Source organism: Cyprinodon tularosa, unplaced genomic scaffold (genome assembly GCF_016077235.1).
Source record: "Cyprinodon tularosa strain WSP-4 unplaced genomic scaffold, ASM1607723v1 ctg694, whole genome shotgun sequence".
Taxonomy (NCBI): domain Eukaryota; kingdom Metazoa; phylum Chordata; class Actinopteri; order Cyprinodontiformes; family Cyprinodontidae; genus Cyprinodon; species Cyprinodon tularosa.
In genome coordinates this window covers 428,527-446,274 of record NW_024039445.1, presented here as the reverse complement: position 1 = coordinate 446,274, position 17,748 = coordinate 428,527, and the positions used below count along the sequence as shown (strand labels likewise).

General features: G+C 36.0%; 1 protein-coding gene across 3 annotated transcripts in view; it reads left to right on the top strand.

The window, feature by feature from the left end:
* The first annotated feature begins 3,743 nt into the window (after positions 1 to 3,743).
* Positions 3,744 to 17,748, top strand: part of cblc (Cbl proto-oncogene C, E3 ubiquitin protein ligase) — a 28,974-nt gene continuing 14,969 nt past the window's right edge. For 2 of the 3 annotated variants that reach the window (XM_038268137.1, XM_038268135.1), the window contains exons 1-8: positions 3,744 to 3,961; positions 4,046 to 4,882; positions 12,506 to 12,652; positions 12,755 to 12,911; positions 13,119 to 13,240; positions 13,882 to 14,019; positions 14,107 to 14,194; positions 14,304 to 14,435. In XM_038268137.1, coding sequence (XP_038124065.1) covers positions 4,509 to 4,882; positions 12,506 to 12,652; positions 12,755 to 12,911; positions 13,119 to 13,240; positions 13,882 to 14,019; positions 14,107 to 14,194; positions 14,304 to 14,435 — 1,158 coding nt within the window. In that variant the 5' untranslated portion in view covers positions 3,744 to 3,961; positions 4,046 to 4,508. The remainder of the gene's footprint in view (positions 3,962 to 4,045; positions 4,883 to 12,505; positions 12,653 to 12,754; positions 12,912 to 13,118; positions 13,241 to 13,881; positions 14,020 to 14,106; positions 14,195 to 14,303; positions 14,436 to 17,748) is intronic. The other variant, XM_038268136.1, reaches the window with a different exon arrangement.

Here is a 17,748-nt window from a genome sequence, read left to right as displayed (position 1 = left end):
TGGGCATCTTGGATCTCAGTTTGAACAATACAAATGAACAATACAAGTTAAGATAATTTAGTATTTCCCTCTCCTTTTGATTGTATTATCTGGTTAAATTGTCTTTGTAAAGTGCCTTCTTGAGATGACCCGTTTTGTAAATTGACACTATTTAAATAAACTGAATTAAATTTGATTACTATTCACCCAGAGCTATGTGACTTTTTGTTTCATTATAAAGTATTTTGAACTGATCTGAAGTACAACTCCTTTTCCAAACTGTTCCATAGTTTTACTCCCGGAACTGAATTATACTTTTGTTTTAAATTTGTATGCACAGTTTTACTTTTGAAATCATAATTTGTCCTGTTATTTTTGTCACTTGAGTTTAAGACAAAGCAATTTTGTAAAAGAAGTGACAATACAGCTTTTTTTTTTTTTTTACTTTTTTTAACTAAGTCTTTCAGCTTTATGGTGTCGGATTAAATAATCAATTTATTAGTACTTTCTACAAGACTCTAATAAATTTCCTTTATGTTACAACCAGGGGATGGATATTAGTTGAATATGTTGCCCCATACCTCTCAATAACTCAGATGTGCAGTAACAAATGAATAATATATACCTGTCCAGAGTTTTGACAGATCGAAAATGTTTGTTACTTAATTTAAAAGTCAAATACTTTTACATAGTTTTTACTTAGCGAATTTAAAATTAGATTTAAAGTGAAGTTTATGATCCAGTACAACCCTTAAAAATATAACTCCATTTAGTCTTTCCACTAGAATAGTGTTGCCCAACCGGGTACTCATTGTGGTCCGTGATGGCATTGCAAGGGGTACATGTAATGGCATTTCCCACTATAGTTTCAATTTTATTTTTCATTTATGTCTTCTGGGAAGATTGCTTGTAAAATTATACAGACACATTGCAAATTTCAGGAAAGTCAGGGAAGAAGCCAGTTCTGGTCCTATAATTACAAAATAGGAATTATATTCATTTACCACCTTATTTTTTCAGTCTATTTTGTTCTTCCCTTTAAGCTTTTTTTTCAGGATAAAAAGTATAGTTAAATCTTTTAATATTTAATATTCTACCTCAACTTTAAATTGTAGTAATCTTTCTTGGCCTGTTGCATAAAGATAATTTCTCTCTATATATCTTACATTTTCTATATAGCTTCTTGTTCTTCTTACAAGATTGTACCAGTCCCTTAGTCACCCAGTGTTTTACAATACCACTTCTATTTTTACGACACACTCTTGTTGGGAAGTTCTTACCATAAAATGATTTGTATACTCATAAAAATGTTTCATAGGCCACTTTCACATCCTTCCCATATATCAGGCTCTATGTTTCCCTTAAGAGGTCATTACAAGATTTCCTTATTGTTTCTTGTGATCTGATTTTAACATGCTTTATTTCGTCAGCGTCTGTCTCTCGAAGGTCCATGTTTACCCGAAATGATATAATCCAATTGTTGCACCTTTACTGTCTTGCCCTCACACAGAACCCTCAGTAATGCTGGATATAAAAGCTGTCACTTTATAATTCTTTCATTAAGTAATCTGCTAGTGTGTTCATATTTTGCACATTCCTTGAACACTGAAGTCCTCATCAAAATATTTCCTTTGATCATGTACTTATTCAATCTTTACTATCCATGCAGTCTGCAGCACTTTTCATTCAATGGCATGGGATTGAAGCGGAATAGTTAGCCCTATCTTATGTTCTCTCTGCATATGGAGTTCATCAGTCACTTCCAGTTTTCCATAAATAAATTTGTTCACAAAGTCAATCATGTTTGCTTTCCACAGTCAATACAGTTCTCAATGTATTTCTGCTGATTAGACTTTCCAGTTCCTTGCATCTAAATGTAAGTTGCCCCTGCATTTAAAGGACATACAAGAGCATTTTTAGAGGTTTTCATTTCATAATCATAACACTGCTGTTCAGCTTCATCCATTATATTTTAAAACTAATAAAGTCTCCCCCATGCATATTTATCTCTTCCTCTAATAAAAAACTAATTCTTGTTTGAGATTAGATTTTTCTCAGTATTTCAGCCTTTCCTGAGGATTTAACTGATGAAGTGACATCTATTGTTTCCTCTTGATTATTTTCTGTTTGTTTTAATGTACTGTAGATACAGTACCTCCGTTTGTTTGGAATATTGCTTTTGTTTCTGCTTAGTAACTTCTCACTACTCAATGTCCAGTATTTTGATGTCTTAAGAGATGTTTAATCCAAAGTTACATAAACTTTTCAGTTAATTATGTGTAGCAGCTCTCACAAACACACTTGACACAGCTGCTATTTTGTGATTCAGACAGTGTTTAAACTTAACTTTAATTAATTGTTGTCCTCTGTGAGTGAAATGATATTTAGAGTTCTAATGTAAGTGTTACCATTGCAATCTATGGTAGTCCCACTGTCCTGTAAAGAGGACATCATGGACTTTCCACTGATGCCACCTTTGTGGGGTTTCGGCTAAGATAGCACATGCACTGTAATTTCAAAATGGTGGAAAGCCCTGTAGCCACATTGTTTTGCAATAGTGGAGGTAAGTGGTCAATTGTCTAAAGAAAACACATATCAGTTGCTGCTGATTAAGTTTTGTTTAATATCAAAGTTTATGGTTTAAGCTGGTAAAATTTTGAAAGTACACAATAACCCATCATGTTAACTAGTGTTGTGGGAAAATGTATATCTTTCTCTCATTATATATTAATATTCATATTTACTCACTATAAAAGTTTTCACTTAGTCTGTTTCTCTCTCAAGGCCACACCATTCCCTGCAGAATGTTGTCTGTAGACCAGACATAGCTTCTTCCCATAACAATCCAGATTCTTTCTCAAGGTTTATTCATAACATGTTACTGTTAAGCAAAGTGTGTGTAATTTGTTATGACTCTGACTGCTTTCGATTGTTGTAACTAGGGGGGAACGAACCCTGCCCAGATCAGAACAGAGCAGAATGCTGTGCCATGATGACTGTTCTCTCTTTGCAAAGATAATTAATAAATGTGCCGACTGAGTGAAATCCATCGATCTCCGTTTATTTAACTAGGATGAATAGTTGAATACTTTTTTCCCACGACACTAGCTAGTTTTGGACCTTTTTAATACTCTCTTAAATAAAGCCCTTTGCTATTCTATGGACTAAAATGTAAGCCTAGTTATTTAGATTTTGCTTGAGTTGTGTAACATTAAAGCAACAGGTTTTACAGACATTTGCTCAATATCTGGTTATTTATTTACTAATATCAAATTTTCATTAGTGATCGTGCAGGGACTCTCACAAACAAACTTGAGGAATTAAGGAATTTGTCACAATCTCAGTCATCACATTGTCATGATATTTAGTTGAGTCAAAGGTTATTGCAATGTCTTTGGGGTGGAATAGCAAAAAGTAGCCTCATGATGGTGCTAGAGGGAAAGATGGTACAAAAGTCTAAACAAATTATGTGCAAAAGTTTAGAATTAATTATTTTGGAAAGTATAATTGTTGGAGCCATTCATAGAGAATTACCTCAATATTTTAATGAGATTATATGTCATTAAATAAAGGCCCTGATGGGATGGCCCTTTGTATATCATAAAACAAAACACCTTCCTGCCTCCCTTGCTCCCTTCCAACTCTTACTCTTTCACACTTATTTACACACTCATGCTCTCTCTCCCCGCCCTCTCTCTATTCTCTCTCTCTCTCTCTCTCTCTCTCTCTCTCTCTCTCTCTCTCTCTCTCTTGCTGCTTATACTTTTGCCTGAGCAACAGACCAAAGAAAACAGACCTGTTTGTCTTACTGAAACCAGGAAACCAATCAAAAGGCTAAAGCAAGACAAGTAGGAACAGAAAGGGGGGTCTGAAGAGACAGAGAGAAGGAGAAGAAGCGATCTTTCCGCTGAGCTGCATGTAGATGTACCTGCTCCACTTGCCCTGAGAATAAAGGATTGTTATTCTACTGAGATACATGCTGGTAAGAACTTATTGTGCATAATGGAGGGTGGTAAATAGGTTAAGGGTGAGTCTTAAATGCTGCTTTTTATTGTTTTGTTAACAGGAGTTAGTGTAATGGGCCCTCTTCTAGAAGAGCTAGAAGAGGACAGCAGTGCTTAACTTTGGTCATGAGTGCTCCATACTTTAAAGGATACAGTAACATGTTCAGTCTAATATGAAGCAATGTGATGTACAGTATGTTAGGTGAACTGACACTGGATGCCGTTTGAAGAAGACAGGATGCAGTGTGTTCAGATCAATTTAAGGAATCCCAAATATTGCTGTTCAGACTGCAAACATCAGTGTGAACAATCCAAACCTGAATGTCATAAACTTCATCAATGAGCTCCACCCATATTCTGCTTATCAGTTCACGTGTATTCAAAACTGAACTTCAGCCCCATTTTTACCTCGCGAGACAGTTTAATATTTAGTTAGACACCCTCTCATGCATACACATACTGAAACTCTGACGTTTGAGGTGCTTTTTACTTCACTTCCCTCTCACACACACAACCAGCAACTTTATGGCAGAAGCTGGTCCAGGAGCCTCCAGGAGCACCAGAATGAGCTCCAAGCCCTTGACCAATGAAGACCTACGGCTGATGGAGAAGACCCTTAAAAGACTGGAAAGGCTTTCCGAACTGTGTACAAACCCTCGGCTGGGTCTGAGGAGCAGTCCGCCATACCTGCCAGACCTGGTTCGAGAGACTTCAACTCTGGTCACACAGGTCTGGCAGCCGTTTCAGAACATCAGGTCAGGAGGAAACCCGACTCCACGAGGGGATGAGGCCAAGTACCTGAGAATCCATATCAGAAACCTGCTTGATAAAACGGACAGAGCCATGCTGCTTTTCAAAGAGGGCCGAGAGAAGATATTTGATGAGACATCCAGCTACAGGTACGGCAATCTTTTAATTTACTTAGACATTTATGTGTTTTCTAATAAAAACATTTAATTGATATTTACAAATATAAAAGCAAATATTGATAACCTATTATAACCTCTCAGATTTTTCAGGACTTTTTTTCCACATTTCAAACATTTAATTTAATTTAAAAAAATAATTCACTTTATCTTGAAAATTATATATATATCTATATATCTATATCTCTATCTATATCTATATATATATATATATATATATATATATCTATATATATATAGATATATATATATAGATATATATATGTATATACATAGATATATATCTATGTATATATATATATATATATATATATATATATATACACTGTATATATATATATATATATATATATATATATATATATATATATATATATATATATATATATATATATATATATATATATATATATATACTGTATATGTGTAAATATGTTTGGAAAATATTCCCGATCGTATCACTACTGAACCGAGTTTTAATGTACAGCACTGTTTTTTTTCCCCAAGGCATGAAAACTACATTTATTAAGATTTTAGGAAATCAACTTTATTTTTAATTTATGGTTAAACCATAAATTATCTCAATTTAACATGAACTTATCACAATATAGATTTAAAAAAAATAATCCCTGATTCTAAATCTACTGTTAAAAAAATCGAACTGAAAGCAACAATTATTGCAGTATGCCTAAACAGGATATTTATTTAAAGAACTACAGAAAACTTATTTAAAGGCTAGGCAGCATCTCATGCTCCTGTTGAGATAACTAATGATGAATGTGGAAATACAGATTACAGTCTGCACTCTGTGATGCTAATAAAAGAGGAAACCTCAAATAGCATCAACAGCAACAACTTCCTTTAAATTCAAGTAACTTTACAACAGAAAGTGCAAGAAAACGTTTTTGATCTCTCAGAGTGTCCTGTCATCCTCAAGTTGACTTCTGCTGGGGAATTGATATTCTTTTCATTCTCTTTCTCTTTATTTTCTCATTTTGATGCTGGTGAAGAAATTCTGTTTGTTTAGCATGATTAGCCATCCCGCGACAAATACTAGTAGATGTTTTAGGTTGCATTCCTAATATGTTATATATGAAGATTCAAATTCCACTTTTTTACATCTCCTATGAGATATACATCAATAAAGCACTTAAATATATATTTTAAAAAGCACAGTGAAAAGATGTTCTTGTGAACTCTTAATTCTTGTTTTGATATATAGTCCATTCTTTATTTTACGATGATGAAACAACTTGTGAACTCAGAACTTTATAATTCCTTATTATTTGTAGATTTCGAGCTGGTAAAGCAATTTATATTAAAAAAAAAGTTGAACTAGTTGTATTTGCTCCTTAACAGTGACACGTTGTGAAGAAGAGGAATTGGATGAATAATGATATTGCTTGCAAGGCTATATTTGCAGCACAGAAGCCAAATCTTACACATTTAGTTGATAGACTTTAGAAGGTCCACTGTACTTTGATTTACAAATTAAATGCTATATTTACATCTTATTCACTGTTGTTAGGTAGCACGCTAGTCCTTTAGACAAGGTAAGACGCTTCTCCTGTTGCTTTGGGCACCTTTTTATGTACAGTAGAAGCTCTAAATACACTGACTCTAGTTTCTGTCAATGTTCTGCGAATCTAATTCAAATGTACTCACAGATTCTCTGCACCATGCTGTGCTATAATCACTACTCTTTACATGTTTAGCATTATCTAACACACTTTTTTCTTCCACTAAATTTTCCTTTGATATGCGGTATATATAGTCAAATTCTTTAGCAACAATCTTTTGTGGCTTCCTCTCCTTATAGAGGGCATCAAATACTTTCTGATGGATAACCTTTAATGTATTAGTTTATGGAGGGTTATAGCAAGAATGTTTTGAAATAGACACATCTTTTTGTATTTATATATCATTTTAATTTTCAAATGAAATAAGAATTTGATGATTTTATTAGCTGTAATTCATAATTACAAAACAAACAATGCTTTGAATATATCAGACTAAGAGTAGTAAATCTATTAACTTAATTTTAAAAAAAGATTTTAAATCACATTTCTATAAAAACGTAACTTTTCAACAATCACCTGATTATTTAAAATTCAGCTGCATAATGAGGCAGATTTGCACAAGTAGAGAATATCTTTTAGCAAAATCTGAAAGTCAGATAAGCCATCTTTTTTAATCTTATTGCATAGCAGATGGGCCTCTTACCGAAGCAGACCTGCATGAGCAGCCATGTGGCAAGTTCTTATGCTAGCATGCGTGTTGTGGCCGACATGTCAAGTGTGAGAATATCATCTTCTGCATTAAAAAAATGTCTCTTCACAATGTTCTCTTTGTTTTCCGGTAATGAGCAAATTCTAAATCAGTTTATGAAAAACTCAATGTTCGGTTTTAGAACAGCACTGTTGCCAGTCAAATGAGGCCTAAAGCAGAACTGAGATGCAGCTGAAGTTCTAGCAGTTTTGTACCTTTCACATCAGGAGCTTTGTTTCCTCTGACAGAATTTTAGAAAAAGATAAAATTATTGAAATTAATAAGTTAATAAAAGTTTCTCTACCATGATCCATTTTTGGATCATATAATATATAAAAAGATTGTTTTTCAATCCTATATCAAAGTTTATTTACATTTGTTTAAATATTCACGAAGGAAAATCACAATGTAAATAAATACATAAACATTCTGTGGATTCTTTGTTTCGTTATTTGTTATACCTGATCGGATGAAATACAAAATTAGTCTTTGCCTAAATATTGCACTGTAAAAATTAAAGGCCATGTAAAAATAAAAAGTTTCTATCTGAATTTCAGAAAAAAAGAAAAAGTCAACAATTTTCAAGTTGACCGGAACTAAAATAGCATCATATTAAATGCTGCAAATCGCAAAATTCAAAGAAAAATGACGATCACCCATCCTGCTGAATGCAAAGCAAAATATAGGTTTTCATCAATCTTACAAAAATCTTGAAAGGCTACCTTTGACAAAGAGCATCCTTTCTTATTTTTAGAAATTGAAAACATGAGCTTATATATATGGTTGATTTACATGAAAACAAAAAAAAATGTTAAGTGTTACAAATCACAAAGAAAAAGGGAACGAGCCAAAAAGGCTTTTGTTCAAATTTGTACAAAAAAAGAAAACTGTCTTCCGTCTTCTTTCTTTATTATTATTTGATAGACTCTACTGGCCTTTATTTTATTATTTTTGAAAGTAGGCAGACATGAAATGGGATTAAAGAAAGGGAGAAGATATACAGCAAAGGTCAGCAGGCCGGGGCTCGACCTGTGACAGCCGTGTCGAGAACCAAAGCCTCTGTACATGGATCACGACCTTAACCCCTGCACCAACGCCGTGCCCAACAGTAGTATTTCTGTAGACAAAGTGTAAGTTAGCAGTGCCGGAAAAACATTCACAATTTTTCATAGTCCGTCACCGAGGAAGACCAAAGAAAAGAGAAATTATACATTGTGCTGCACATGAGCAATGCAAAATTTTGACATATTAATGTTAATAAAAATATAAAATTGAATAAAGCAGTGGAGAGGCCAGCTTTTTGTCATGTTCTATAAACAGATTGTCTCATGTTAGCTCTGCAGCACGTATCAGAGCTTTTCCAGCCTAAAGTACATCTTGAAATCTCTGAGTATCAGTTATAAGAAAGAGTTTGGGTTTTTCTCTGTCTAACAAAGGTAATTAAATTCACCACAGTGACTCTGTGTGCTTTAAATGCACTGGACACTAAGTACATCAAATATTGAAAGCATCAGTTCAGGTGAATTGAATGAATTTTTAAAGTCTAATCAGAGTGTTTAACACTAGTGCGTCATTACCCAAAACACACAGACAGTAATTTGAAGATTGGAAAGCAAAATGTGTGCTAAATGTCTTGCCCAGGGGCACATCAGGTTGTGAGAGGAAGCTTGAATCAAAGCCATAACTTTTCCTAATGCAATACAGCTACTTTGTTTCTGTACTTATCATATATTTAAAAAAAAAAACATTTAAAAATGTGGCTTACAAAGAGAATTATGACTGGAAATTATTTACCGCTCTAACAGGATGGATCCACATTAGCATACATCTTATTAAACCTAACAATACAGTCATATTTTTCCTTGCTGTATATAGTGAGGACTGTATGTTAACTCCCATTGACTTCTGATGATTTTCAGCCATTTTCAAACCTTTCTATACCCTAACCCTGAAAATGACCATAAAACTACCCATTCCAAGGGCATACTTCACCTGACTCAGTCCTAAGCCTATCACCACTAGAGAATGACAAAGTGAGGAACAGCAAAATGTCCTCACTTTGCTGGTGAAATCCCAAAAAATGGCCCTTACTGATGTTTAGATGGGGAAGACACATAGAAGACACACAGATAAATTTTTTTGACTACTGCAATTTTTTTTCACGGCTAATATCAAAGGTATAGTGGAGGATGTTCTTTTTCCAGCTGGATCATCAAATAAGTGGTCCTCCTAATTGTCAATCATTCTGGTGATATGTTTACGTAAGGCCGTCCTACATGTTTGTTCCCATTTTCACTTACCGGTGGTGAGTCTGACATAGTGGAAAAATTGCAAATCTTCTTTTGGAAGGTAAGCTTTTATGAGTGATGCAAAGAGCAAGTTATAAACAGAGAGTGCACAGGGATAAATGGGCTCATGCACACTCTTGCACGCATTTTCTCTCGCTCGTGGGAGCAGGTACAGGGTTATGCATGTTTCTTTTTTTTATGGAGAGTGCAGATCTTTTCAAATATTCACGAAAATCCTCCACAATACCTTTAAGTCAGACTTTTTTTCTATAAACACCACATCCTAACTTTACCTAACTGGCATTGCACCTGCTGAAAAAAAATTCTGCCAAAAGACATTTAGTTTTATCTTGTAAAATTACAATTTGGTTTGTCTTCTCTTTATTAGACTGATGGGGGATTATGTAGAGCCCTACACTGTTAGAGAAGAACACAGAGATTAAATACACCTCTTGCTGTTTTTCTCCTACTGGTTTGTTATTAAGTTAGATGCAGGATTTTTTCATTTTTAAAGGGAACAGCTTTTTATTAGTGACCAATTTCAGGTGGCCCATACTATGGATAGCTTGCATTCTTACTGTAAATCTTACCACAAGGTCGATGTCCTTTCAAATGTATTTTTAAATATATGGGGCCAGACCATAGCGAGGAATGTGGCTTACGCATTTCCTCCCACCTCCACCTCTACTACTTCTCTCCTTTAACTTGAGTTTTCTTTTTGTCGATAAGATAAAAGTTCACAATGGTTTTCTAAATTTATATAACAGACTTCTAAACCCAAGAAAGATAGTAGAAATATTTCATGTGGTTATATCAAACTTTTATAGTATAACCAACGCTAACTGCAAACAGTCTAACTTTATTCATTCGGAGGTACTTGACCCATAGCTTGATAGAACGTTTTCAAAGCGATGTTATCAAAGAGCTTTGACTGTTGGTGTTAGGATATAATAACAACATTTTGAACACACTTTTTTAGGTGTTATATTCTGCATGGCACAAAAGCTGTATGCATGTGAAAAAGATGAAAAACAAATGAATAAAAGAAAATGCATTCATAAGAAAATGCAAGTGAGAGTCTTTAAAAGTGGTCTGAAGTGACACACTGGCCAATGGAACATTTTGTGGTATTTTACAGACAAGCTTGCAGAAGCTAGCATCCTGTTTGCAAGCTGGACTACTTGTTAACTGTTTACCTGTATCTGTGTGTGCGTGCATGTCTGTGTTTATGGAAAATGCCAGTAATGCTTTGATAATCTTGCTGCCTAATATAGACTTAGAAGACAGAAGCTCAAACGTCCAAGAAAGGTCTGGTTTTAATATTTTTGGCTAGCCAGCTAGCCTTGAAATTATTATAAAATAACAAATATAAACATAATTCTGAATTAAAATCTCTTGATTTTTTTTCTTCTTACTTTCTGTACATAAAACGTTACTGCCTTTAATTTAGATTTTGAAGCAATATATCAACCCAAAACCTTTTTAAAGTAGAAGGAAAAAGCTCACGGAGTAAAACCTATGCAACACCATGCTGACCTGCAAACACAGTGGAAAATCTTTAGTTGTATCTCTAACAAACTTGCACATCCCGTCTGACATTTCTGCCTATTCCTCTGTGCTATTTGCAAAATAGCTTAAACAATTTTTTTAGTTCTTTAAGAGATTCCTCATTGAATTTAGCTCTGGACTTTTGTCCATCCTGACAAATTCTTTCAGAATCAGAATCTGATTTATCGCCAAGTAGTTTGCTCTTACAAGGAATTTGACTTGGTGCTGATGGTGCAGACAAATTAGGTATATATACAGAATATAGGATCTTTAGGTAAATACAACATAAAACATAGAATATACTTTATACCAGTGGTCTTCAACAGGGGGTCGCGAAAGTCTTGGTTGATTACTTTTTTAATATTCCCTCCTGCAATTTTTTGCACTAATTAAAATGTCTTTAAATCCACATTAACATGAATTCAGCACACTGAAGTAAACGGATAAATGAAAGCAGAAGATGTCTTTCAGTCATCAATGCACACATTCAGCGACACACATAAGCTCTTTCAAGCTGGGCACCGTTTCATTCACAACACCTGTCCCATCAACCAGGAATCAGAATCAGGAATACTTTAATAATCCCAGGGAGAAATTACTTTCATTACATGACTCCATATGTAATGGAGTGACTATAGGACCAGTTTGATAAAACACAATTTCATTCAATATACATAATTAGGGGGTCCCCGCTCTATCTCGCAATCAGTTTGGGGGTCCTTGGCTTCAAAAAAGTTGAAGACCCCTGCTTTATAAAATTATATAGTATATAGCTATGTACTATACAGTAGACTGTGTGTTAATGTAATGCAGGAGATCTGGAGATGCTACATTGGTGCAGGTTCTAGGTCCTGAACTGGGGAGGCTTCCTACTTTAGCTCTGACTGTATGTTAGGGGTATTGTCTGTCTACAGGTTTTCTCCCTGAATTGTCATGTAAATAGATCCATCTGCTGTATCTTCCAGTCCATTCTGAGGAAGTACTACCACAATGCATGGTACATTCACAGTGATGTGTTAAAAAGTCAAATTTGTTGTTATCTGCCAAAAAGAAATTCCTTAAACATGTTTACAGTGTTCACTAAATGGCTTATTTCAGGTCCTCTTATGGATTTCTATCAACAAGTTTTTGTCTTGCCACTGTTCAGTAAGGGCCAGATTTATACAGTGCATGACTAAAAGATGTGTAGATAATGTTCTACTGAGCTGTTGATCTGTGCAACTCCTCCCAAGTAAAAAAAAAGTTTCTTGTCATCCTCTCTAAATATTGCTTTCTTGCATGGCCTCCCAGTATAAGTGGAAACCCATGCCTAAAACATCGCTTTATGCGACATCCATTATTTTATTCATAATCTCTGTGGTGTGTTATTTGGTCTTGGTGTGTTTTTTGTTTTCCTTTGATATTTTCCCCCCAAAAAACTTTTGAAATGTCACAATGGTATGCATAAGGAGCTTCTCAAAGTTCAAAGTGTTAATGTGTTTTTATTTGGCAGGAGGAATCTGACCAAGCTGTCCTTGCTGTTCAGCCACATGCTGTGGGAGCTCAAGGCCATGTTTCCAGGAGGATACTTTCAGGGTGATACTTACAAACCAAAGAAGGCTGAAGCAGATCAGTTTTGGAGGAATTTTTTTGGAACCATGTGGGTTTAGAGTCTTTTTTGGTTTTCTGTACCACTATTTTGTGCTTTTTTCCCATCTGTTTAATTTAAATCTATATCTATAACATGCTTGTGCTTTTATAGGTGTATCGTACAGTGGAAGAAATTCAAAGAGCAACTGAAAAGTGTGCATCCATTTGAGGAAGGGATGGAGGCCATGGCCCTGAAATCCACAATTGACCTCACCTGTAATGATAACATCTCAGTGTTTGAGTTTGATATTTTTACAAGCCTGTTCCAGGTAAGCGCATGGTTGCCAGACAGAAAAGGAACTTGGTTCTTACAAAACAACAAAATGGAGCTCTTAATATTTTAGAATCTTTTAAAGAAAATAGTATTACAGATTAAGCAATATTTAAAAAAAAACGTGCAAAAAAAAAATCTTTTAAAAAGTGCTTGTGCAACATCCTAAGAGAACAACTGTCTCATTGTAATATTGACCTTTTAGCCTTGGAGATCACTCATAAGAAACTGGAACCAGCTCGCTGTGACACATCCAGGCTACATGGCCTTCCTCACTTATGACCAAGTTGTGGCTCGGCTTGAACACTACCTGCATAGACCTGGAAGGTAAGCACTAGCTTAGTCCTATGGCTCAACAACAGAAATGGTCAATTTACTGTACATGAATATAAATCAGATTCACATAAGGTGTAGTTTATTATATTAGAATAATAATGATAATAATTTTTAAAGTGTGAATAATGACATCAGTTTAGCGGCAGTTTTTAATAAGAAAATTTTATTAGGACACCCCATAGTTCCAAAGCTTGCAGGAATACTTGTAGCATTATTTATTTTTTAAATAATTAATACTATATGACTTTTTCTGGCATTACCGTTGAGATCCAAATATTTACATGTTTTATTGTTTGAATACACTAAGATTTTCAACAGCTTTTTTTTTTAGTTTTCTTAAAGTTTATCTGCGACCTCTTTGATGTGTTCCTTGGTCTTCACAAAGTAATTCGTCCAATACTGACAAAATCCTCTAAGGCCCCCACAGGACAGACACATAGTTCAAATTGAATCAGGCACATGTTGATTGTTTAGGTATTGTTCAGGTATGTAAGAGTAAAAAGGCTGAATATAAAATGCTTTGGGCTTGTGCTGTGAAAAAAAAATGTGAAAAGGTATATTTACAAATGCACCGGGAAGACTGGGTGTAGGTATTATCTCCCTTGATATTAAAGTGGATGTATTCCTTCCAGCTACATCTTTCGTCTGAGCTGCACCAGAATGGGCCAGTGGGCCATTGGCCATGTGACCCCTGATGGTGAAATCATCCAGACCATCCCACACAACACGCCTCTCTACCAGGCACTCATCCAGGGCTTTAACGAGGGCTGGTCAGCACAAACACACACAGGTTATTTATTTATTTTAGCCTCAGTCTAAATATCCTCTGTAAGATCTGTTTGCTATTGTAACTGCAGCTACCTGTACCCGGATGGACGTGACATGAACCCCGACCTGACGAGCTTGTGTGAACTGAGCAGCAGGGATAAAGTCCAAGTTACAGAAGTAAGTTGACTCCCATTGTTAGTCATACTTTTAGGAACGTCTCCATCACTGGAGACAAAGCTTTAATCTCTATCTGTTTGGATTTCTCCTTTTCTCCAACAAACCACAGGAGCAGTATGAGATGTACTGTGAGATCGGAAGCACTTTCCAGATGTGTAAGATCTGTGCAGAGAGGGATAAGGACATTCGGATTCACCCCTGTGGACATCTACTTTGCCAGCCTTGTCTCACAGGATGGCAGGTAGGAATCCTTTTCATTTCTGTAAAGATCTGATGCAGTCTATAGATTTGTGCACTGATCAGGAGCTGAATGACGTACATTCTGGCAGACGGTTGTTTCTACATGCTCAGCCAAGTGAAGCAGTCTGGGTTGACTGAACTAGATATATTTTTGTAGGTTATGGTTTAGTATTTGGATTTATCATCCTACTGTAACAATTCTGGTTATTTGAATGTGGTTTGAGGTTAAGGTCAAAATAAGCTGTATTTTTTCTTTGCAAATGCCATATTTAAATCTAGAACTGCCAGAAAGTCTCTCTGTCTTAAAAAAGGTCAAGACTAATTAGAAGAATCAAACATTTAATGCATATAAGAAGTTTATGTTACTTCATGGAAAGCTACACTTTAGTCATATCAAAGGCAAGCTGTATACTACAAAATGTATGAGTCAATGTGAATTGACTGTTTTTGGAATCAACATTTTCACACTTCTGATCAATTTGGTCACCCTTTTACCCTGTTGCTCTTCAGATTTAGTATGTTTTATCTTCATATGTTTTATTAGTAAAATTGATTTAGTCAATTCACTGAGTCATTAGGGGGGCCACATGCCGAAGGCATGGCCCACCTACTACTATTGCACATATTTAATCTGCGTATTATTATAATTCTCCCGTACCCCCAAACTTCGGCGCGTAACTAGTCCCGCACGGTTTGTCGGATCGGGCCCAAAGTTGGCACACGTGTCGGGACCAATGGGGTGATGTATGCTTGTATATAACTTTCTCATTAGTCTGAGGGTTTGCGAATTATTAGCGAAAACGTCGCAAAAAAAATCCCATAGGAAATGAATGGGGAGAGGAAAAAAAAAACATAAAAATCAGCACTTTACTGTGTCGGCATACATTCATGTAGAAAAACTGTTTAAAGCTCAGTTTGTAGATAAATCCTTCGTCTGCATAAAACTGAAGACGGCATGTTGATAACTGCTACGGTTTTTGTATAATCAGACCTCAAGCGCCACAAAGTTTTAGCAAAATCCACCCTTCTAGAGTGGAGAGACTGAAAAGCTAGAGTGTGAGGCAGCCGTTTTTTTAAGACCAAAAAACATTTTAAAATCGCCCTCACGGCCACATATTTATAGCTAGAGTCACCATTTTTGGTCAGTTTGTAGACTGAAACCTCTGGACCCACATAAAGTCTTCGGAATTACGGTAGGATTAATACTTTTCCTTAAAAACCCTCCAGACCGACCTAAAGTCGATGAAAATCAGAGCCGTTTTTCATTGGTTTTGGAGCAGAAGAGGGGAGAAAAACGATTGACAGTATGTGTTTTCAACTCGTCATAAATATTGTTCTGAAAGACACACATACACCAACGTTGGCATAGTTGGAGTCGAAGGATGGCTGACGCTCACGGTGAAAGAATTTTTTGAATAACTCATACGGTTTTTGCTCAGCAGTCGTTTGTTCGGAGGACATTTTAAGCACCAGAAAGCTAGGTGAGTGACCTGCTGCAGCTAGCTCAATTAATTTCAATTCAATTCAGTTTATTTATATAGCGCCAAATTCACAACACATGTCATCTCAAGGCACTTTACAGTTCAACCAGATCATACAGTCAAATTGATACAAAGTTTTCTATCTAAGGAAAACCAGTTGATTGCATTGACTCATTGACTCAAATACAATCCCTCACACTAAGCATGCTTGTAGCGACAGTGGAGAGGAAAAACTCCCTTTTAACAGGAAGAAACCTCCAGCAGAACCAGGCTCAGTGTGAGCGGCCATCTGCCAAGGCCGACTGGGGTTCAAGGAGACAGAAGCAGAGATACAAGCAGCTGTAAAAGGCGGCCCCGTCCAGGAAACACACAGCCAGGCAGACGAGCTCCAAGGCAGCTCCCATGCCAGAGGATGAAGAGAGCACATCCACCCAGCCACGGCCAGAGAAACAGGACCACACCTGAAGACAGGCCGATCTCCAACATCTACAAACAAGGGTGTTGATGGAAGCAGCACAGCTGATGTTTCTTTCCTGGATGACGTCACAGCCAAACAGGAACAGACGAGGCAAAGCTACTCTGAGGAAAAGCAGAGAGAGCAGAAGGTTAGAGATTGAACAAACAGATTCTGCAGAATAGGAGAACAGAGAGAGAATGAAGCAGAATGATGAAATGGGGGTCCCTATGTCCTCCAAAAGTCTAAGCCTATAGCAGCATAAATATAGAGAGAGAGCTCAGGATAACCTGAGCCACCCTAACTATAAGCTTTATCAAAAAGGAAAGTTTTAAGCCTAGTCTTAAAAGTAGACAGAGTGTCTGCCTCACGGACTAAAACTGGTAGTTGGTTCCACAGGAGAGGAGCCTGATAACTAAAAGATCTGCCTCCCATTCTACTTTTAGAAATTCTAGGAACCACTAGTAAACCTGCAGATTGAGAGCGAAGTGCTCTGTTAGGAACATAAGGAACAATCAGATCTCTGATATAAGATGGAGCTTGGCCATTTAAGGCTTTATATGTGAGAAGGAGGATTTTAAATTCTATTCTTGATTTAACAGGAAGCCAATGAAGAGAAGCCAGGATAGGAGAGATATGATCTCTCTTTTTAATTTTCATCAGAACTCTGGCTGCAGCATTTTGGATCAGCTGAAGGCTTTTAACTACAGTTTGTGGACTTCGTGATAGTAAAGAATTACAATAGTCCAGCCTTGAAGTAACAAATGCATGGACTAGTTTCTCAGCATCACCCCTGGACAGGAGATTTCTAATTTTTGCAATGTTCCTCAGATGAAAGAAGGAAATTCTAGAAACCTCTTTGATCTGGGATTTAAATGACAGGTCCTGATCAAAAATAACACCAAGATTTTTTACTTTATTATCTGAAATCAGTTTAATCCCATCCAAATGAAGTGACTGGCTAATCAGCTTCTTTTTCAGAGACTCTGGTCCAAAGACTATAACTTCTGTTTTGTCTGCATTCAGAAGCAGAAAGTTAAGAGTCATCCAGGTTTTTATGTCTTCAAGACATGCTTGTAATCTATGTAATGGGTTAGCTTCATCTGGATTTATAGACAGATATAGCTGGGTATCATCAGCATAACAGTGGAAATTAATCCCATGCTGTCTAATAACTCTACCAATTGGGAGCATGTATAAAGTAAAGAGAATTGGTCCTAGCACTGATCCCTGTGGTACTCCACAGGTAACCTTTGAGTGTGTTGAAGATCTATCATTAACATAAACAAACTGAATTCGATCAGATAGATAGGATTTAAACCAGTCTAGTGCTGTTCCTTTAATTCCAACAAAATATTCAAGTCTTTCTAAAAGAATAT